General features: G+C 38.5%; 1 protein-coding gene across 4 annotated transcripts in view; it reads left to right on the forward strand.

Annotated features, from left to right (window-relative positions):
- The window catches only part of trerf1.L (transcriptional regulating factor 1 L homeolog), a 118,633-nt gene that overhangs the window by 66,027 nt on the left and 28,046 nt on the right, over window positions 1-24,560 (forward strand). For all 4 annotated transcript variants that reach the window (XM_041562529.1, XM_041562527.1, XM_018262572.2 and 1 more), the window contains 4 exons: window positions 15,927-16,004; window positions 18,286-19,832; window positions 20,592-20,635; window positions 22,507-22,651. In XM_041562529.1, coding sequence (XP_041418463.1) covers window positions 18,498-19,832; window positions 20,592-20,635; window positions 22,507-22,651 — 1,524 coding nt within the window. In that variant the 5' untranslated portion in view covers window positions 15,927-16,004; window positions 18,286-18,497. The remainder of the gene's footprint in view (window positions 1-15,926; window positions 16,005-18,285; window positions 19,833-20,591; window positions 20,636-22,506; window positions 22,652-24,560) is intronic.

A 24,560-nucleotide genomic window follows, 5' to 3' on the forward strand; every position in this document is an offset into this window, starting at 1 on the left:
TGTTGTTTGATTATGCATATTACTGTACACATGTTTTATCACAGACCGGAAGTAATGTCTAAAACTATCTAGAGTTATTTTGCTTAATTTTAATTCACCCAGTTACGGTAACCAGGAAATTATACCAAATATTTACATATTTATTTTCGTGTATATAGAATTTGGGACATATTTATAAAGGGCCGTATTAATTCAGACAATACAAAGCATTTGATTTAAAAATAATTTTCTGCATCGTAGTAACACAAAGAATAATAATTTTTTTTACCAATATTAAAACCGAATTGATCAGGTTTTATAGTCCAGTGCTGTCGCTGAACTCTATCACGCGAGATTTGTGTGCTCAAAGCAGTCAAATAAATAACATTACTAAAATTTAAAAAAACTGGAAAATCCATCAAGATTCCTCCATTTAAACAAATCTACCCTAAGTCTAAGGGGGTTATTTATCAACGTCCGAATTTATCTCAATATTTTCTGCTACAAACTCCGATCAAATCCACGCTTATTTATTATTACATTTTCCCGAAAATTTACTTTGCGGGCAAAAAACCCAACAGATTTTAACCATTTTTTCAGATTTTTCATCCGATTTTCACAATTTTTTCAGATTTTTCACCCGAAAACTCTGGGGTATTGCACAAAACCAGCGCACATCAAAAAATCATTGGGACTTCTCCCATCGACTTATATGCAACCTCGACAGGTGTGAGATGCTGGATTTTCTGATTCTGACTTTTCCATCCTCTGGATTTAATAAATTCCAAAAAATTTATGATTTTTTTAAAAATTTTTAGTGATTTTTGCATTGGGAGTTTAGTAAATAACCCTCCAAACTTTTATCTAAGTGATCTACACAGACCTGATGTTTTTAGGTTAAAAATTTTTTTTTTTAAAGGGATACTGACAATTTTGAAATTCCAGCTGTGTTATCTTCAGGAACCCAATATCCTGGGGTAGCGCAATGTAATTTTGGGACTGTAGCCCCTCAAAATTGTATGTTTCAGTAATAGCAGAGAACCAACAGTTAGGTGGTTGACCACTTTTCCATGCCAACTCCTCTCAGCCTGACCTCCTAAATATTCACAATATTAACACAAAAAGTTATCCTATGAATTGATGTCACCAGATTAATAACTGGAGAATGCTTTCAGGTAAAATCTGAATGTAGATCGCAGAGGAAAGATAAAATCATGAGTAAATATTGAAGTCACCTAAGTGTTACATTTATATGATCAATGTTACCCGTATCTAGGAGCATGAACATACCTAGCTGTAAAAATAGCAGAGCTGTCTTAAGGGGAATGGCCTACAGGGTACTGATTGGTGGAGTCTGTATGCAGTTTTAATCAGTGAAAATCAGTTTAAAATTCAACCTGTATAACAAGCAGAATTTATGAACTTTGAACACATACATTTTGTTTATACTGTATATGGTTATTAAGTGTGTTAACCTTAGTACTTTGTGTGAATGCTTTGGTTGCCACTAGCCCTCATCAATCCTTTGGTAATTATAGCAGAAGTTCAGAAGCTGCTTGCAGTTGTTAATACACAAAATCTAACATTAGGCCGAGCATAGGAAATAGAAAGATTTTTTAGATCACTTGTCATTTAGATCTGTGGGTAGTTACCAAAATGTATCCCCATTTACACATTTTTGGTCATGGCCTCATCTGTCTGAGCATGTCCCTTCCCAGTTACACAAACCATGACTTTTAGGAGCAACAACCGCATTCTTGAAACTGTTCTGGAAAATTGGGGACTGTTGGCAGGTATGTCCATGTTATATAAAGCTCACCACTTGGGGTGATATTAAAGATATCCAGTAGAGTAGAGCATTACAGAGGCAATATTGAATAAACGTATGATATAGAGCACATTTAAGCAGTATGTTTTTAGGTAATACAGACTCTCTCTCTCAAATATACATATATAATACACAAAAGCCATGAATATCTTGTAAATGATATCCTTATAAACGGTGAGTTCTGATGTCATCAGTTATAAACGGTGAGTTCTGATGTCATTTCAGTCACATGACTCACTGAAACTTGTGTATTATAATAAATAAAGTACCCCCAGTTGTAAAATATGAGGATATTAGAAGTTACCTCGGAGTGCCATGACCTGTATAAAAAAAAATGACCTGTCTTTATATAGTCATGAAACTCCTCGGTAACTTATAATATCCTTATATTTTACAAGTGGGGGTACTTTATTCACTATATAATACACAAAAGCCATTAATATCCTGTAAATTATATCCTTATAAACAGTGAGTTCTGATGGCATCAGTTATAAACGGTGAGTTCTGATGTCATTTCTGTCACATGACTCACTGAAACGTGTGTATTATAATAAATAAAGTACCCCAGTTGCAAAATATGAGGATATTAGAAGTTACCTCGGAGTTCCATGACCTGTATAAAAACCTTCAGCCTTCGGCCTCGTACTTTTATATGGTCATGAAACTCCTCTGTAACTTATAATATCCTTATATTTTACAAGAGGGGGTACTTTATTCACTATATATATATATATATATATTCCTCTGCAAGGCATAAGGATCTTATGTTATATACTGTGACTGGAAACTTATTTTATGGGAAGAAATTTTTTTTAAAAAGATTTTACATGAAATAAGGGTTATTAGACTATATTTCGGTGTTCCCTAGCTGTTGGCAGAGTAAATTAGAAATGCATATAGGGTCTGCCAATCAGAACTCTGCATACTTTGCTCCCCATAGAGCTACAAATCTGATCAGTTTGAACAACTATTTCTTTGCATGTGTAGCCTTCGCCATAGGACTCCCAACAGCATAATAACCCTCTCCACCTTGTCTTATTTTGCAAACGTAAATAGTGCTTCATGTTTCCTCACTTTGCTTCTCCACATTGGTGGTTTCCAGGTGTTTATACTTAGAACTTGTTATGGTTTTATGACACACAGGAACTCACTACGCCACATGCTACTCCCCTGATTATTTATAGTGGTTTTTGCATTGTGCTGCAGTGTGTGCCTTTCTACACCAGTATATATTTCAATGGGTAGGTGTTTTCTCTTTTGCAAGAACTGATCACTGCAATAACAATTGACTTTATCCAAAATGGCATAATATTCCAAGCTACAAACGTTACCCAGCACACCACATCATTAGTACAGACACTTAGGGGCCGATTCACTAACGTCGAGTGAAGTATTCGAAGTAAAAAAACTTTGAATTTCGAAGTGTTTTTTGGGCTACTTCGACCATCGAATGGGCTACTACGACCTTCGACTACGACTTCGAATCGAAGGAATCAAACTAAAAATCGTTCGACTATTCGACCATTCGCTAGTCGAAGCACTGTCTCTTTAAGAAAAAACTTCGACCCCCTAGTTCGCCATCTAAAAGCTACCGAACTCAATGTTAGCCTATGGGGAAGGTCCCCATAGGCTTTCCTAAGTATTTTTGATCGAAGGATATTCCTTCGATCGTTGGATTTAAATCGTTCGATCGAAAGAATAATCCTTCGATCGCACTATTTGTGCTAAAATCCTTCGACTTCGATATTCGAAATCAAAGGATTTTAATTCCCAGTCGAATATCGAGGTTTAATTAACCCTCGATATTCGACCGTTTGTGAATTGGCCCCTTACGGTATGCAGATAAATCAGATAAATGGTTTAATAAAGCATATAATTACAACAATGTATAATTACAAAGTCATTAAAACGTATAATTTAGTACATACCAAACACAGTGTCCCAAAAAAACAACAGCACTCAGGCTTGTAAGACAGACAAGTTGGTATGTGGAAGAATACCCCAACGTTTCTCAATTTTTTTTAAAATGGCGTAATAGTGCCATCAAATTCTCAGAGGCTGATTTGTCAACGATATATTTTTTTAAAAAAATGGAAACAATGGTTAAACCTGGGGGGGAAAAAAATCCATCCCTACTTTACTATTCTTTTCTAGCATTATTTATGATTTACAATAATACAGAAAAGAATAGAATCAAGTCCCCCCACAGACTAGATTTGCAAACGCAGTGCTCATTCTTTTTCTGGTAATTAAAAAAAAAAAAGTTTTCACCCCATAGAAAACAATTAAATTTGAGAGAGTCAAACCACTTCTGAAGAACTGGCAACCTTCTATTTCTGCATCATTTTCCTTCAAGACTGTAAGCTCTGATGAGCAGGGCTCCCTCTGCCACCTGTAATGATCCAGTTTTGCTTCTCATTTGTTTGTTTGTTTGATAATTCGTACAGCTCGGCACAATATGTTGGTCCTTTAAAAAGTAGGAATGCACTGAATCCTCTATTTGGGATTCGTCCGAATCCCTCATGAAAGATTTGTCAGAATACCGATCCAAATCCTAATTTGCATATGCAAATTAGGGACGAGAAGGGAAAAAGTGGAAAAAAACATTTTTACCTTCTTGTTTTGTGACAAAACGTCACAAAGTCATTCCCGCCCCTAATTTGCATATGCAAAATCAGATTTGGTTTGGCCAGGCACAAGGATTCGGCTGAATCCTGCTGAAAAAGGCCAAATCCCGAACCATATCCTGGATTTTATGCATCCCTATTAAAAAGCAACCATTGGTTGCTATAGGTTACTGCTACCGGGAAAACTTAGTGCCTTTTATTATATATGGAGATTAGTCTTTATTTTGCAAATTTTTCAAATTCAGTCCAAGTGATCCTGGGGGTAAGATGAGACCTGAATAGAAGTAAGGAACAATCAACCCTATATTTGAGAGCTAGAGGAGCTAGGTGCTAAATGTAGTGCTCTAGGAGTGAAAGATAGTTAGGGCTAGTTTTAGAGCAGCCTGAAATTCCATAAAGGAATACAGAGGGTTAGGACTCCTTGGTTTGTTCTAATTTGCCCTAGACAAAATGCAGGAATTGTCTTAGGAAGTGAACCCAAGTTATTCATGGCACCAGTAAATATTGTTCTTTTACCTTGAGCTACTATTTTGTGATGGTCTGTGTGCTCCCTCAGAGATCACCTGACCAGAAATAACACAACATAACTGTAACAGGAAGAAGTATGGAAGCAAAAGACAGAACTTTGCCTGTTAATTGGCTCATTTGACCTGACATGTATGTGTGCTCTGCTTTGTTTGTCTACACTGTGAATTGCATGGTCCCCTGGGGCGGCACTTGGTAATTAAAATGGCAGTTTTTTTAGTTAGGATTACCCAATGGCGCATACTAATAAAAGTATATTTGTGTGAAAATGGTTAATTTAGATGAAGCAGAGGTTTTACATATGAGCTGTTTGATGCAATGTATTTTTATAGAGACCAACATTGTTCAAGGATATAGTTTCCCTTAAAGAGATACTGACACCAGAAATTGAACCTTTTTTTACATCTACCATAAATTTTGACCTTGCATGCTTCTTATAATTTTGCCATAAAGTATTTTCCCAATGCTTTTACATTATCTGTCTGACTCCCTGTGATTGCCTATGAGGGGGCTGCCATATTTGTGCAGCAGGAGTCCGTTTGTATTAGAAACTAACAATTACTTGGAAAAACAAACCTCTAAGCAAAAAACATGACCTATAGGTAACTTTTAATGTCCATTCATATTTTAAAAAGTCGTTTTTAGTGTCAGTATCACTTTAAGCAACTGAACATTTATATCATATTATAGCTGGAATTTGAGGACAGATTTTTCGCGTTTTTGAGGTTATTTTTGAGTAATATAAGATTAATTATATCCCGACCCTGGAAATAGCTTGAATCCGAAACCTGTCAAGGTCATGTAGAAGTCAATGGAAGAGGTCCCTTAAACCATGTGAAGATGTTAATAGCCTCCATGATGTTCGAGTTTTTTTTGGTGGGTTTCGCCTGAAAACACAATCAATTTGAGCGATTTGAGATTTTTCCCGCCAAAAACTCGATCAATTCAAGTTTTCAGGTTTTCCGGAACTCGCTGATTCGAGTTTTTACCATTTGAAAAAACTCTAAAAGTTGAACTTTGATAAATTACCCCCTAAGACTCTGATTATTAAAGATCTCAGTGCAGTTTTGATCCAGGGATTAGTCAAATGTTTGGAGGTCGGAAGGAATTTTCAATTCTGGGGTAACATTTTCAGAATGTTTATTTTTCACCTTCCTCTGGACCGGGTAGAGGTTAGCTAGGATTTACTTGATCATAATTTTAAACATCATGGGCATGTGTTTTTCTTTATCCTCAACTGCTATGAAACAGTTCTGTAACACTTGCTGTTGTCTAGTAGTGCTGGACTGGTTCATTATTCCAAACTGGCTTGGGTGGGATGAGGTTTGCTTTTAGGCCTAGTTAATTGACGTCTTGCATCCATACAAGAACCACCAGTAAAGCATGGCTTTAGATATATATATGTATACTGTATATATACACAGTCATGTGAAAAAGTAAGTACATCCCACGTAAAGTGTTTTCTTTTATGTGACCGTATCAATATTTGATCTTCATTCAAACAGTGTATAAAGGTAAAGGTGATGTAACTGAACAATAAACAAAGAAAAATTAACCTTGCAATCGTTTATTCAACAAAAACATTCATGTATGCCACATTGTTCTGGGAGGGAAAAAAGTAAGCATTTTTTATAACTGCCTGGCAATCTTAGACATCCAACTCCTCCATGCAGAATTCTTTTCATTGTGTTGTTTGAGGGTTTTTTTTCCCGTCTCAATGGAATTTAGATCATCGGTTTGAACCATCGATTTCTTTTATTTTTCAGCCATTCATTGGTGGATTTACTTGATTGTTGGAAGTTCTACTTTTTGTTCAGCATCATGTACTTTCTGGTACAATGAAAAATTCATGGTGCATTCAATGATGGTGAGCTGCTCAGGACCTGATGCATCAAAGCAGCCCCAAATCATAACATACCATGCTTAATAGTTAATATTCTGTTGACGATCTGTTTTTGGCCACACATCTTCTGGTACAGGAATAGGATCCGTTATCAGGAAACCTGTTATCCAGAAATCTCCAAATTACAGGAAGGCCATCTTCCATAGACTCCAGTTTAATCAATGAATTCATATTTTTTTAAAAAAACGAAATAAAACAGTAGCTGGACTTGATTAAGATATAATTAATCCTTATTGGAAGCAAAACCAGCCTAGTGGGTTTATTTCATGTTTACATGATTTTTTAGCAGACTTAAGGTATGAAGATCCAAATTAAGGAAAGATCCCTTATCCTAACCCCAGACACAGAGTGTTCTGGATAACAAGTCCCATACCTGTACTACAAGCTTTGCTTGTCTGTCTAGAACATGAGTTTCTAGAAGTTCTGGTCTTTGCCTAGGTGTTCATGGGAAACATGAGTCTTGCCATGATGTTCTTTCTGGATAGCAAAGGTTTTCTCCTGTCACACTTCCCATCTAATTTTTAACGGTAAACTCATGCACTTTGCCATCAATAGTGGGAGAACCACTTATTCTGTGCTGAAATTCGTATTTTTGTTTATCATCTTGCGTTCTGTTGTTAGACTGAATTTGCTGGATTGGCCTGTCCTGGGCAAGTTGGCAGTTGTTTCAAATTATTTGGGTAGTGAAATAATTGATGTGCAGTGTTTGGAGACCTTTTTAAAGGTGAGGTTCACCTTAAAGTTATCTTTTAGTATGTTATAGAATGGCTAATTCTAAGCAACTTTTCATTATTTTTTTTGATTTATTTGTCTTCTTCTTCTGACTCTTTCCAACTTTCAAACGGGGGTCACTGACCCCATCTAAAAAACAAATGTTCTGTAAGGCTACAAATGTATTGTTATTGCTACTTTTTATTACGTATCTTTCTATTCAGGCCTCTCCTATTCAGATTTCAGTCTTTTATTCTAATCAACGCATGGTTGCTAGGGTTATTGCTAAAATTGCAAACTGGAGAGCTGCTGATTAAAAAGCTATATTGCTCAAAAGCGACTAATAAAAAATGAAAACGAATTGCACATTTTCTCATAATACTACATCATACTTAAAGTTAATTTAAAGGTGAACAACCCCTTTTAATCCCTTTCTAGACTCATAGGGGGTGATTTATCAAAGGTTGAGTTTTAGAGTTTTTTTTGAGTTTCTTTTTATACCTTGAATGAACGCACAACTTAAATGTTTTCCGATTTAAGAAAATCTCGAAACGGTGAATTTAGGGTGAACACGAATGAATTGAGTTTTCCACGGGTAAAAACGTGAATTGCTTGAATTAATCAAATTTTAGAGTGAAACTCAAACATCATGAAGGCTATTAACATCTTCAAATGGCCATTGACTTGTACATGACCTTGACAGGTTTTAGCTGGAGTATTTTCAGATTCAAGCTACTGCCAGCTTTAGGGTATAATAAATCTTAAAAAAATTAAGATTTTTGTTTATAAAATCCCAAAAAAAGTTTTTTTTAATAAAACCCAAAAAAGAGGTTTTTTTATAAACCCCCCAAAAGGTTTTTTAACCTAAAAATTTAAAAAAAATATTTAACAAAAGAAAATGATAAACACAACTAGACCTTTGATAAATAACCTCTAAAACCTTCTTTCTAAAGGCCTCAGAGATCTCTTTCAATCTAGACACAGTGATACTTCTTCAACAAAAGAGAGAAAAGCAAAAAAATGTCTACGGTTAAAGTACAGTTCCACCTAGATACTACTATTTTAATCATTTTCACTCGATCTGGTGAACCTGAGTCTGATATTTTTTAGCTAGTGATACATGTAGGGGTGTACTTGCTTTTTCACATATCAAATGTGCATTTTTGATTATTTTAATTACACAGTGGGCTACGAAATGTAAATGGTGAAAAACTGGTGTAAAAAAAAAAAAAGTGCCGTGGGGCGTCCATATTCTTTCACAGCTGTACAGTATATATTGTTATATCGTTATACTTTCACCGTGCATAACAACTATATCATGTTCTTTTCTCAGATGTTATTTTAAATGTATATATTCTTGTCCAAATGTTGTTTTCACACCACGTAATATGGTCATTCCACGACCTGTGTCGATGACACCAGTGGAAAGTTTCATTCACGCTATAAGGAGTCTGTGTGTAGACATCAATAGGCACAAAGAAAATAGTTAAACAGATACAACACGCTGTGTGGTTACACAAAAGAAACCACAACCTTCTAACTTAAATGACAAAATAAAAGACTAAGTACAGGATTAGTGAGAGAGTTTTCTTTAAATGAGCTTAATTTCATATAAATATTATAAATAGGTGCTTTAAAGCATATAGCCTTGTATGTATTGATACAACAGGAAGACGCATAGTGGACTTTCTCAGTCTCCGCCGCATTTCAAATTAAATGAATATTTGTTGGCTTGCAGTGGTTTGGTTAGTTTGGCTTCTTAGCCAGTTGTTAATCAAAAGGTCTTTGAAAAAAACCTCTTCTGAACCTCATAAAACACCACCAGCATTTTCTTTCTATGGCCCCTGCACATTAAGCACTTGCAATATTATAACAAAAAGAATAAGTACATGATATGAACAATCATTTCTTTTTTCTTTGTAATAGTAAAACAGTCGCTTGTTCTTGATCCCAACTAAGATATAATTAATCCTTTTTTTAAGCAAAACCAGCCTATTGGGTTTATTTAATGATTTTCTAGATGGAGTATCCAAATTACAGAAGATCTGTTATCCGGAAACCCCCAGGTCCCGAGCTTTCTGGATAACTGGTCACATATCTGTATAGCAGAAACATAACAGAACTTGCCACGCTCTAGTGCAGTGATCCCAAACCAGTGGCTCAGGTGTAACATGTCACCAACCCCTTGGATGTCGCTTCCAGTGGCTGCAAAGCAGGTGTTTATTATTGAATTCTGCATAAAAACCAGATTTACAGATTCCTGTAGGCTGTCCGTCCACATAGGGGGCTACCAAATAGCCAATCACAGCCCTTATGTAGTTGGCTATTTGGTAGCCCCCTATGTAGACCCTCAGGCACTTACACCTATGACTATGCGCCGGAGGGTGCGAAACGCGTAAGGTGGGCTCTGTGGGGTCAGTTTGTATCTGAGTTTTAATGCTAATTTAAATAAAATGACATTTTTTTACTGAAAAAAGCCTTGGGACAGTTATCTTTGGATAAAGGAATTTTTTTCATAAAAATGATGTTACTTAGGGGCAGATTTATTAATAGACGAATTGAAAATTTGAATTTTCAAAATTTTTTATGGTCAAATTCGACTAGGGAATTATCCAAACTTGATTCAAGTTTTTTTTAAAAAATTTGAATTCGATTTTCAAGATTTATCATATCCTGGCCCTTTAATAATTTGATTTCAACTATTAGCCACCTAAAACCTGCCGAATTACTGTACAGGTATAGGATCCCTTATCTGGAAACCTGATATCCAGAAAGCTCTGAATTACAGAATGGCAGTCTCCCATAGACTCCATTTTATCCAAATAATCCAAATTTTTAAAAATGATTTCCTTTTTCTGTGTAATAATAAAACAGTAGCTTGTACTTGATCCCAACTAAGATATAATTAATCCTTATTGGAAGCAAAACCAGCCTATTGGGTTTATTTAATGTTTAAATTAATTTCTAGTAGACTTAAGGCATGAAGACCCAAATTACGGAAAGATCCGTTATCCAGAAAACCCCAGGTCCCAAGCATTCTGGATAACAGGTCCCATACCTGTATAAGTTAACGGGAGAGGTCCAGGGATCAATTTGGAGATGTTTGTAGCCTTCCTGACATTCAAATTTTTTTAGAGAAAAAACTAGAATTGAGTTTGGTTGAATTTGATTCGAGTTTTCGGGTCGTTTAAATTAGTCAGAGTATTAAAAAAATTTTTTTTTTATAAATTTACCCAAGTCATTTGAATTTAAAGGAGTTTAAAAAACTAGAAATTCGACCCTTGATAAATGTGCCTCCCCCTGTTTGAATGCAGTTCTTGAGTCAAGTAACAAAGGCATTTCAGGGTGTCTTCTGCTAAAAGGGCATTCGACTTTTGCTGTGTGGCAATGTTTAATGCTCAGTCATTTTAGGAGAGAATCTAGAAAAAGACAGCAAGACAAGACCACATTATGATAAAGCACAAAAATGTAGGTCATTTCCTTGATCTCTGCCTAAAGCTGCAGTAATGTAGTGAGACAGAATCCTCAACCAAATAAATCTAGCTCGGAGTCAGAGTTTCTTAAAGATTGGATAAAAAGTGGATTACTAATGTGAGGCACAAGTCCATAGCACTGTATAAAGGAAGAAGTCCTACTGTACTTAAAGAAAAAGTCCCAATGTAAAAACCTAAAAAGGTTATTGTCTCACCAGTGATGGGTTCTCGTGCCCTAGACCTACAGCTTGAGGTGGAGGTATCCAACCAAAGGAGAAAACGGAAGGCACTCACAGATCCCACAAACAGGCTTGTAACAGAACGGAGAACTTTATTTAGGCCACAAAGTAGATTAACACATAGCCTTACGCGTTTCATGCCAGTAGGCACTTAATCATAGGCTGTGACATGAAAATACATTTTAGTACAGATAAGAGAGCGGAAGCCACTGTAACTACTGACTGACTATATAATAGTCTCATCCACCGGACTTCCCATCTAAAGCCATCTACAAGGAACTATAGAGATACAGATCCAGCAGCTGCTGGGGGTCCTGGAGTCCTGATTATAAGAAGATTTCTACAAGACAGATTAGCAAGCTTTGGGGGGCTGCTGGGTTTTGATAAGTGCTAATAATTCCTCTTTAGGGCAGGGGCTCACGGGCAGAACTGCTATAATGAGAAAACACCAGCGCAATGGCACTCGCACCACTTCGATTTCCGAAGTTGCCTCACAAGGAAACTACGGGCGACTGCGGAAATCGAAGCGCCGCTAGTGCATTGCCGCAGGCAATTTTTCATTTTAGCAGGTGGAAGGCAGTTCGGGGAGATTGTCGCCCCAAAGAAGAGGCGATTAGTCGCCAGGTGACTAAATCTGCCCGTGTGTCTTTGCCCTTAGGGTGGTGGCAGACGGGGAGATTAGTCACCCAGCGACAAATCTTCACTGCTGCGGGCGACTAATCTCCCCGAAATGCCTTCCCGTCGGCAAGAATACGAATCGCCAGCGGGATGGCATACGAATCACTTCAGATTTCCGAAGAAAAGATAACAGATCTTTCTGTGATTAAGATCTTAATACCTTAAATTTACTATAAAATCATATAAAAATCATTGAAAAGAAAAAATGTAATTTTGTTTAACGTGCCAATAATGTTAGAAATAAATGTAATGTTTTTAAAGTACCAGCTTTGAACACTTATGTATCTCATATTTTAAAGATAACAGATCTTTCTGTGATTAAGATCTTTATACCTTAAATCTACTAAAAAATCATATAAACATGAAACAAACCCAATAGGCTGGTTTTGCCTCCAATAAGGATTAATTATATCTTAGTTGGGATCAAGAACAAGTGACTGTTTTATTATTACACAGAAAAAAGGAATAACTTTTAAAAATGTGGATAAAATGGCATCTGTGGGAGATGGTCTTTCTGTAATTTGGAGCTTTCTGGATAATGGGTTTTTGGATAATGGATCCCATACCTGTATAAATCAATCTAACATGACGAGTCCCCATTGGCTTACAGGTAGTAGTTTCTGTATATAGTTGAGGTACAGGTTTGTATATTTTTGTTTCCCGAATGATTAATATTATTCTGGTTTTATAAGGCAGCTACAGCGAACAACGATATTGTAAGTCCCTAAGTCTCTCCCTGCGCTGTAAGATTTTCTATTTTCACAATAAATACTTCTCCACTGAACTGAAGAGCATTAGGTTCATTGTGTATGTGAGTATGTGATATACGCACACATGCATTTTCCCTCGGTGCCTCTATCACTAAAGTGCAAGCATTGCCGTACAAGAAGACAATTTCATTTCATGCTCCTATTTATGGTGATGGCATGTTAGAGTTTCAATCTATTCTTGTGGCTTAAGCATTGTCAGGAAAAGCATCATTTAGATTAGAGATAAGAAGGTAATTACACACTTTTTGGTGTTAATGTGCTTGTTAAGATCTATGTACTTCTTCCTTTAACTGTATATTTTTATTCTTGTGATAAAGAATCTTTTTCAATAAAAACATTTTTGTGGCTTCTTCACTTCCTGCATTTTTGATTGTGCGTGCGCTTTTCACAAATGTTTGGATCGAAAGGTGAACGTTCTGTGTGTGGCCCCTGTACGCTCTTCATCCATTCGGCCCGTGGTCCAATCAGGCAGAAGTTGTACCCAGGGTAGGGCTGCTTAAGCTGTTCATGAGCAGAATGTTTTGATTATCACATAACATGGTGGCTTGTGTAGAGGCAAATTTCACAGACCAATATAAAATCCCACTGGATCAATATAACTCTGTTTGGACTGAAAATCCAGGCTGCAAGTGGTTTTTATTGGTGTTTATAGAAACTCGTCCACCAAGACTAACCTAATGCAGTGTTTTCCTCACAGTCTGAACATTGATCTCTAGGCCAAAATCCATGTGTGTTAGGTTGAGCCACAAGTGAGTTGATAGGCTGGAAACGTTATGGAGAAGATTATTTAGTACGGCAATATAACAGATGAAAGTAAGATATAAAATACGCAAGTTCTTACACCGGGCCAGACGGCAATAATAAGTCCATATAACAGGCCAAGATCAGGGCAGGCTGAAGGCAATGACAAGTCTGTATAAAAGGCCGAGGTCGGGGCAGGCAGCTAGTAAAGAGAGCCTGGAAAATAGGTTGAGGTCAAATACCAGGAGATCCAATAGAAACCAGGCAAGGGAAATTGGATCGAAGCAGAGAAACAGGTGGAACACAGGCAGGACTTTTTGTGGTACCCTGGACAGGATACCAAAAAAAAACACATCAGTTGAAAGTGCTTCTCCAGCAGACTTCTGCACTGAAATATGTTTTTTCAAAAGAGAAAACAGATTTTTTAATATATTTCGTTTTGATAATATTGTCAGTTTCCCAGCTGCCCCCAGTCATGTGACTTGTGCTTTGATAAACATCAGTCACTCTTTACTGCTGTACTGCAAGTTGGAGGGATATCACCCCCCTCCCTTCAGCCTAACAACAGAACAATGAGAAGGTAACCAGATAGCAGCTCCCTGACACAAGATAACAGCTAAAAGTAAAAAACAGTAAAAATCCAAGTCCAACTGCGACTCCTTCAGTTACAGTGAGTAGGAGAAACAATGGCTTCATGAGATGCTGGCTCTTTCTGAAACCATAGGATCAGTCAAAATGACCTACACACTAATATTATAACGAAAAAAAATACACTTGTCGGTTCAGGAATGACATTTTATATTGTAGATTGAATTAGCTGTAATGTAAACAGTGACATTTAGAAATAAAAACGACACCATAAAAATCACGACAGAACCAATTTAAGTAAAACAGGTGCTTGACATATTGCAGATAAGAGGCCCAGCAGGTAATAATGATACTTTATTGTTGTTAGTGGCGGCAAGTGGGATTGTACAAACCCCATACAATATGCAATAAATCTCATACAACAATGCTGTGCCCTACTTTACCTGTAATTTAGCTGTTTTGCCAAAGTAACAAATACACTCCAAGGTATATCTGCATGGATAACATAAGTGATATAATTACTGGAGGAAGCATGGATTCTGTAAGCCTTTAAATCATATTTGTCTGAATATAGAGTTACATAAACCTTTCAGAATGTATCACTGCTTTCAAAATGGATTGTTTTTTGTTAATGCTTTTTAGTACGAACTTTGATTTGAAAAAAAATGTGAACATTTTTGCAGAGAGATCAGGATTTGTACTTTTAAAATGTAGATTTGTTTACATTAATTTAATTTGCGGTTTATGATGACTTCGTATTCACTGGATTTTTTCCACATTAATAAAACCAATGAAGTATTATAAATTGTATAATGTTATCCACAGATTGAGGGGGTTACTTATTAAAATCCCAATTTATCTAATACAGGTATGGGATCCATTATCCAGAAACGCATTATCCAGAAAGCTCTGAATTACTCTCCATTTTATCCAAATAATCCACAGTTTTAAAAATGATTTCCTTTTTCTGTGTAATAATGAAACAGTCGCTTGTACTTGATCCCAACTAAAATATAATTAATCCTTATTGGAAGCAAAACCAGCCAATTGGGTTTATGTAATGTTAAAATGATTTTCTAGTAGACGTAAACTATGAAGATCCAAATTATGGAAAGATCCTTTATCCGGAAAACATTCTGGATAACAGGTCCCATACCTGTATTTTATTTAAAAAAAAAACCCACGACCAAACTCCTATGCCAGATTTTAGCTTATTTATTAATAAAAAAAAACTTGATTTAGTCTGATTGAGGAAAAACTCAATAAAATCCTATTCAGGGCTTTTTCCTGAATTGTTTCGAGTTTTTTTCCGAAAACCCCGTGCTATACGCAGCGCAGATTACAGAAACTTCAAACTGAGATAGGTGCCTCTCCCATTGACTTATACAGGACATCAGGACATCAACAGGTCTAAGATGGCGGATTTTCAGATTTGGCCTTTTTATCAGGGTATAATAAGTTTCCATTTTAAAAAATAACCCCCTGAGTGTCTGTGAGGCTAATTAGCTATTAGGGGCGCTAAACTGCACCACTGCTCATGGAAACCAACGCACACTTAACTTATATTTCCTAAAATATAAAAAGACAATGATCCCAAACACAAGGCCAAAGTAACAGTGGCATCACTCAAGAACAATAAAGTTGAATGTTTTACATTTGCCCTGTCCTGCTCCAGTACAGAGGTGCCCAAGTGTTACTGAACTATAACTAAGAGCAAATCTTTTGTGTGTTTCTGGTTTTCGGATTATGCTCATTATCGTAGTTTAGGTCTTAGCGTTGCTCTCACCAACAGGTTTGGTTTCACTGCGAGGAGTCACAAACATGATATGGGATAATAATTCTGTATTTTTCTTTCTTTTAACAGATGCATTCATTACGAAATTAGATGAAGGGCAAAACAAAGCACATCCAGTATTCCACCACAGCTTGCATGAATGTAAAGGTAAGACATGTTGATGTCGCTTATTAAAGGAGAATTCAAAATTTCAAAAACCCTACCCCTACATAGACCCTCCTCCCCCCAGCCTAAGTGTTACCCCGGGCAAATGCCCCTGACATTTTACTTACCCCTCGGTGCAGATTCAGGCATCAGAGTTCATGGGCGCCATCTTCAGCTGCTTCGGTAGTCTCCGCCATGAGACCGGTGCTTCTGCAATTTTCGTGAGTTTCAGCGCATGTGCAGTTGTCGCAAAACAGAAAATGCGCATGCGCTGACATGCCGGTCTCATTATGAAGACTACTGAAGCGGCTGAAGATGGCGCCCGTGAACTGCTATGCCTGAATCTGCACCGAGGGGTAAGTAAAACATTAGGGACATTTGCCCAGGTAACACTTAGGCTGGGGGGAGGAGGGAAGGGGGTCTACGTAGGGTAGGGGGTTTTTAAGTTTAGGGTTGAATTCTCCTTTAAGAACCATGATCAGTATGTGCATCTCTGAGTTTATTCTTTGTTACTTCATTTACTTTGTATGTGCAGGCAAATTATATTTGAAATCACTTAATTACAGCAAGAAGCAGTGAGTCTTTTCACAAAACAATAGGGCAATTTGCCTTTTTATTCTGCCCCTCGACAGCCTTACATTTGAAGTTGCCATCTGGAGCTCCAAGGCCAGATTTTAGTCGTTGCTTTTCACATATTTTCACGTTTGGTCTCCAGGGCTGGTTCTGCTTTTATGGGAGCCGTTTCTGAGATCTGGTTAAGTAATAAGACGAGAGGCAGGGCCGTATTTTGCCACCCTAGGCACTCAAAGGCATCTGCCTAGGGCACAGCTTTAAAGGGGAGCTATCGCGAAAATGAAAATTTAATATAAGCTTCATCTTACTGAAATAAGAAACTTTCTAAACACAACCAGTTAAAAATTCTGTACCATTTCTGAAATGATCAAGTTTTTCTTCACTATCCCTCTCTCAGCATCTGTTTCTCCTCATTCTGTCTTCTTGCAGCAGTTGTGTGTCAGATATTCACTGACAGTTAGATCCAATATATCTTATAGGGGGCTCATTTTGCCTAGAAGATGTATTAGAGCTCATTCTATTAAAATCACCAGACATCGTGTCTCTCTACATGCAGGATTTGTGCAAAATGCAGTTATTTTGTTTGCATTTTCGATTTTGTTTGTACTGGAATCAGTTATTTGAGTGAGCTCTAATAGGAAATGGAGCCGCCCTATAAGATATATTGGATCTAACTGTCAATGACTATGTGACACCCAACTGCTGCATGAAGACAGAATGAAGAGAAACAGATGCTGAGAGGGATAGTGAATATAAACTTGATTAGTTCAGAAACAATGCAGAATTTTTAATTGGTTGTATTTAGAAAGTTTCTTAATTTGGTGCGAGGAAGCTTATATTAAATTTTAATTTTGCAATAGTTCCCCTTTCCAGGGGACAGCCCTAGGATGCCTATATGGTAAATACATTTTTGCAAAAAAAAAAAAACCCAAAAAAACTAGGGATACACCGAATCCACTATTTTGGATTCGTCTGAACCCCCGAATCCTTCACAAAAGATTCGGCCGAATACCAAACCAAATCTGAATTTGCATAAGACAAAAAGTCACGCAATTTCCCTCCCCGCCCATAATTTGCATATGCAAATTCGGATTTGGTTCGGCAGGGCAGAAGGATTCGGCCGAATCCTGCTGAAAAAGGGCGAATCCCGAACCGAATCTTGGCATCAGTGCATCCCTACACGTGGGGGGTATAGGGTTATAGCGAAAGTGACTTCACTTGCATGGGTGCAAAGAGGTCTAGGGTGGCACCAGACCATAATACAGCCCTGACCAGAGGCTCCATGGGGGAAATGAGGGCCAGTGTTTGACCAATAAGCTCTGTTACACGTCTCGGGAACTGTGGTATTTGAGGCTTATGTATCATGTGAAGCCTGTGGGTAGTTATGTAGGACCAGTGGAGGTATCACAATTGTTTAATCTTATCTTTGACCATTCGGCATATCATTTTTTTAGGGGGGATCAGGTGGGGTATTACGTAACGAGTAAAAATGAAGAAAACCAGTTGCAAATTGTCTTAGAATGCCTCCCTTCACAACATAATAAAAAGTGGACTGAACCCCTCCACCTATAGAAATAGCATATTTGTATCAGATTCGGAGCAGCATGTTCCCTGTTCGTGCCAAATGAAGGAGAATAGTAGCAAATGGAATTGTCTCGTCAATATATTTCCTAAATAAGCTATTGATAAAGATTTCTCTTTGCCTTCGTAGATGGAAGACACAAGAATATCACACACATCCTATTCTTTTTTGAAGATGTTGAGCAGCTCAGACTCCATTTTCTTCTGCACTTAGAATAAGTAGAGGGACACCGCGCACGTAAATGGCTGCACTGAATACTTAATCCCATAGAGTTTCTGGTCTATTTCTCAGGGACTTTATCATATGTGGGCCTGTGCCCCAAATATCAGGGGAAGAGCACTATGGAAGATCAGCAGCTGTTCAAGGGCAGCCTATCCATTGCCAATAACGAAAACTTGTACTTTCAACAATTACAAAATGAAGCAAGCAGCCAATCTCTCGACCACAGCTACGATTCACTGGACACAAACGAGTCTTCTTCATCATCTCCTCATTTATCCCAGGAGTCCAGAGATCTTGCTTTGCCGGCAGCAACTAAAAGTGTCAGACCTGTGGACGCAGGCGGCCCGGCTAATTGGACATATGCTGGTTCTGGCAACCACGTCCATTTAAATAGCTACGACCAAAGCTTGTCATGGAATTCACAGACACAGAATGAAGTCATAGACTCTTTCCAGCTGCCGTGCTTTAATCAACTTAGCGAAAATAGATGTAAAATGACCAGCGGTGCTTTACACAAACTCGACTCGTTTACGAAGGTGTTTGCGCGGCAGAATTTGAGAAATCCTTCCGCATCTCAGGGACTTCATGAACAGACATGTCTACTGGATAGTGACAGTGCACTAAGGCAGCTGCTTTCTGTCAAAGCAGGGGCTGAGCAGCCGACCCTTACAGCCACCATGGACAGGTACCCACAAATGCAACCAAACCTCGCAAATACACCCCAGAAGCAACAGATGCAAGCGATGCAGAACCCGCAGCAGCATTTTTACTATGAATACCCACAGAACGTGAACCAGTTGCAGTCGCAGTCTTTAATGCAACAAGGACAACAGTATTTGCAGCAAATGCAGTCTCATCAGGTGTTACCACAGCAAGCGCAGCAAATGCAACAATCTCATTATTACATGCAAGCTGCTCAGTCAGGGCAGCAACGTGCAGCATCTCAGGAAATACAGCAGCGTCAGTTCTCAGGTCAAGCGCCTCAGTATTACCATTCGCAGACTGCAAGGCCAGAACTGCATCACTCGGCACAATCACTGCACCATCACATGCAAATGCAACCTTCTCCATATCACAGGGATTGCAATCAAAAGACTGAGTATTTCCAACAGGATCAGGCTCAACCCATGCAGCTCATTCAGCTGAGCTCGGTGCCACAATATGCGTATCAGCACTCACAGCCATTACGGCACATGTACAAACAGAACCTGGCGCCACAGCAGCAGTCTCTGCACCAAGAGTCAAGCCAGCAGAAATTATACGAAAACCAACCTCAAGTTGTCATGGAAACGGCGGTGGGATTTACCACTGTAGACAATGCAGATAATTATAACAGTCACAATGTGGAGGGTATTGGAAACACCGTATCTCAGCATGCTGTCCTGGCACAGGACCCTTCATTCATGGTGAATAGCAGAGGACCACATCCGTCTTCTACTGCTGCCTGGCCTCAGGTACATAATAACCTTACAACTCATACACAGATATATAGGGCAAGCCCACCCATTAGAAATAATAAGTAAAGCCTTTGTATGTATAACATTTAGAGCATCAGCAATGAACATGTCTACAGTATAATAATATGGCCACGGCTTGCAGCAGATCATTTCCCTTTCCTAGGAAGTCCCCCTAAGAGTGTTTTTTTTTGTCTGTGTGTGTGTGTACTCAAAGGCGCATGGATTTTACCAATTTCTTGCACTTTGCACACTTTGGTAAATTACCCCTAGAGTGTTCCAGAATGCATGACTCAAAGAGGCCCATTTATCAAAGGCTGAATTCACGTAAAAAATTTTTAATTTGAATATACTCACAATTCGACTGGGAGGTTATTTAAGAAAAAAAATTGAATGGTTCATATTCGATCGAATGGTTCCGACTTGAAAATTCGAATCGTAATCAATTCGTATGAATCGAATATCAGGAAGGCTATTGACATCTCCAAATGGCTTAACGGACCTCTGCCATTGACTTGTACATAAACTCGGCAGGCGAATATTTAAATTAAGACCGTTTCCATGGCTCAAGGTGTGATAAATAAAATTGAAATTTGAATGTGTGAATTTTGACACTCGAGAATTTGAATTTACTATTCGACCCTTGATACTGTAAATCTGCCCCAAAGTGTAATGCAGTTTTGCTACTTCTTTGACATGTTACATTTGTGTCAAAATCAGTTTCTGCCCTTTCTCACCCAAAAATATATTTCTTCATAGATTCTTTCTGATGTCAGTCTTCCCACTGCTTCACCAGATCACAGGTAAATTTTCCAGTTGCACTGATATTGATGTGAGTTTGGTAAGTGAAATATAAGAGACACAAACAACTCCCATCACCTTCGGGCATCAGAGCTGCTAGAAGTTGACATTCAGCATCTCGAAAGCCACAGAGCCGACAGTTGTGCCCTGTTATAAGTAGGAGAGGCAGCCTACACCATATGACTAATTAAAAGTCGCAACTAGATATTAACAGGAAGATTATAGATAAAGATTTAGTTCCTGTAATTCTAAAATTGTGTTTTTTATGAAGCAAACCACATTGGGAGCCCCTCCCTGGATTGCTTTGAAATGTCACAACAGCTGCTGAATGGGCCGTTAGTTCATGTTAGTTTCATTCCCGACGTAATCAGATTTGCCCATTTCAGCTATTACAGCTAGACTACACTTGCCACAGTTTCTGTTTAATGCATTTTATTGGCACAGTAAAATATACCTGTACCCTATACATATGCACTAGTGAAACAATTAAAAGTAGCTTTGAGGAATGTGGATTCCATTTTCATACCTCTCAACATTAAATATCTCCCGATCTGCCCCAACCAAGTCCTGTTAGGCCAAACTTTATCTGCTAATCCACTTGAGGCCCTATGTTATTTCTAGCTCATCCAATTAAAGGAGAAGGAAAGCTACCAAAGCAGTTTATTGCCAATAGATTAGCCACAATAGTGCAAGCTATAACACTATATTTATTCTGCAGAATGCTTTACCATACCTGAGTAACCAGCTGTAGAAGCTCTCTCTGTTTGTTTAGGATAGCAGCTGCCATGTTAGCTTGGTGTGACATCACTTCCTGCCTTAGTCTCTCCCTGCTCACTCATAGCTCTGGGCTTAGATTACAGCAGGGATGGGAGGAGGGAGGGAGAGAGGAGCAAACTGAGCATGCTCAAGCCCTAGCCCTGGAGGTTTAAGCTGAAAACAGGAAGTCTGATACAGAAGCCCATGAGTACACAATAGAAGGAAAGAAATGTGCTGATTCTTTTGACCGAGGACTCAGAGCAGCATTACTTTGAGGGGTTACTGGTGTATTTATATAGACCTTTCTGATAAAGCTCACTTAATTTTATCCTTTCCTTCTCCTTTAAGAAGTATGCGATTCTCTCCATGTATCAGGACAGCTTCATAACAGGCCCTGTTCCCATAGATCAGGGGTCCCCAACCGTTTATGCAACATCCAAGGGCTTGGTGAGCAACATGTTTTTCGCGAGCCACTGGTTGGGGTTCACTTCCACAGATATTTGGGTTGCAAGTTGATTCCTGAACAAGCCAGTGGAGGACCCATGGTATACGTTGTTGGAAATTGCCAAAAACTAGCTAATGATTCTGTTTGGTGGGGGGGATTCCAGACACCTAAAATGGCACCTCTTGTATGACAAGTGACTGTGGCTGCAGCTTATATTTAGTTATTGTAACTTTGTCAAGCTCTGTACCTGCAAAGGAACAGGTTTGGTTTTCGAATAAAAACACGTCCCCTACATGTATATACAGCTGCCATTTTAGTCCTATCCCCTGATGGAGAGCCATAGTATCCCTGTTTGTGATTATTCTTCATTCTAGCAGCTCAATGGCCACAAAAAACAGAAGGGTTGGTTGGTGATACACATATAAGACCAATATCAAGTAGGTTTTTTTAAGACTCTACCCCTGATATTGCTGTACAGCTTCTTGCATGTTTTTACCCTTGGCAAAACATTTGGATAAGTCATGGCTGAGGGAAATCACACCCAACTTAAAAATAATCTGTCTGTTGAACTACTAATCCACAATAATGTACTGCATGACCATCATTGAATGACTATCATGGAATTAATTCAAGTCTTCTGCATTTTTTTTTTTTCATTCTTCAAATATAAAGTCAACATAGAGGATTGTATTCCGAGAGACCAGATTCCAAAAACCGACTCACGTGCTCCATGTGTTTTAAGGAATTCAAAAGCCTTCCTGCACTGAATGGCCACTTGAGGTCCCATGGTGGGGTGAGACCCTCAAACCTAAAACAAGTAAGTGATCCAACTGAATCTGCCTATAGACTTTGGTGCCAGATCATCAGATACAGCATTAAAGGTGTCTGCCTGCTGCACACTCGAACTGCTTAGGCCAGGGAAGACATCAATGTCAGTCAATGTGCCCAGAACACCTATAACAGATCTAGAAAGTGGTCTTGCTTAACAGGTCATTCCAGAAGTATTCCTATTACTTGGGATTGTGCTTAGTACTGCAGAATACTAATGCAGGTGTAGCCATTGCAAGATAGAAACAACATTCAAAATGGTGTCAGACTACACTCCTGGCGTTAAGGGATTATACGCCTTGCCCACACACCACAAGCCCCACCCACAGGTCCGCCCACCCCACAGTAAAAAGGCCACACAGACATATGCGCTAAAACAGTAAAAACACTTTTGGCCAAAGAATTATGAAGCCTGCCACCCGATCAAGGTAGACTCTTTAAGCAGATACCCATGCTAATTTCAATTGCACTTAGCTTTACAATTAGCCTTTCTAATGTACAAATAAAAAATAACCATTAGTGTCCTCTACACAAGTGAAATGGTGGTCAGAGCCCCTCCCCCCATAAAAGTAATATTGGTAAAAAATATATATATATATTGGTTGCTAGGGTCCCCACATATTAAAAAAAAAACATTGGTGGTCAGGGGCCCCCAAAAAAAAATATTGGTGGTGAGGGCTCCCACACAGTAAAAAAAAAAACATTGGTGATCAGCCCGTTCCCCCCCACATGTTAAAGATACATTGGTGGCTGTGGCCCCCCTCATGTTTTTTTTTTTTAATACAGAGGGTGGGCGGGAGCACAGGTGGCTGCATCTTCTTCCCAGTAACAACATTCTCTTCCTTTAATGGTCACAGAAGTTTAAGTCCTAGTTGAGCTGCACGGCTGAGGTTTGACCTTCCCCTCAAGCTCATCCAATCCCCGTGTGGCTTTGATGGGACTTAAACTTCTGTGACGAATAAGGAAAGAGAATGCTGTTACTGGACAGAAGATGCAGCCACCTGTGCTCCCGCCCACCCTCTGAAGTCGGCAGCTCACTGACAGCAGGGGGGCCTGGCTAATCAAGTAAGTGCAGCATGGCCAGGCCCCCCTAAAGTCCTAAAACCCACCAGGAAAAGGCTCCCATCATGGCTCTGATTATAACACAATCAGGATCATGGCAGATTAGAAAAAAAAATACAATTTTATTAATTGGGCCCTGACTGGTAGTTCTGCCCAGGATCCTCTGTAGAAGATTCAGGGATATTTGTTTTTCGCTTTTACGGAAGAGGCTTTTTTAGTAATAACACACTACCCATAATAACAGACTTAACCATGTGTTCAGGTCCACTTGATGTATTGTAAAACCATATTTCCACTCGTACATTTACTCAGTGGTCTCGCTCTCGTCCCTTACCATATAACTTATGGTTAAAGGATAACTAAACCCTAAAAATGAATAGGGCTAAAAATGCAATGTTTTATACACTGAACTTATTACACCAGCCTAAAGTTTCAACTTTCAAAAGTCCAAAATTTACATGGTCAGCGCTAATTGAAAGCTCGGGAAAAAAGTAGAAGATATACATTTTTATACAGTAAAGTTTCAGCTTGTCAATAGCAGCAATGATCCAGGACTTCAAACTTGTCACAGGGGGTCACCATCTTGGAAAGTGTCTGTGACACTCACATGCTCAGTGGGCTCTGATTGGCTGTTGAGAAGCTAAGCTTAGGGCTCGTCACTAATTATCCAGCAGAAAATGAGCTTCCCTGGCTGTAATATAAGCTGATGCTACAGGTTTGCTGATTATTCAATTCTGATGCTAATTGCACTGGTTTCTGTGCTGCCATGTAGTAATTATGTGTATTAATTACTAATCAGCCTTATATTGTGACATTTCTATTCTATGTGTACTGTA

This window comes from Xenopus laevis, chromosome 5L (assembly GCF_017654675.1).
Source record: "Xenopus laevis strain J_2021 chromosome 5L, Xenopus_laevis_v10.1, whole genome shotgun sequence".
NCBI classification, from domain to species: domain Eukaryota; kingdom Metazoa; phylum Chordata; class Amphibia; order Anura; family Pipidae; genus Xenopus; species Xenopus laevis.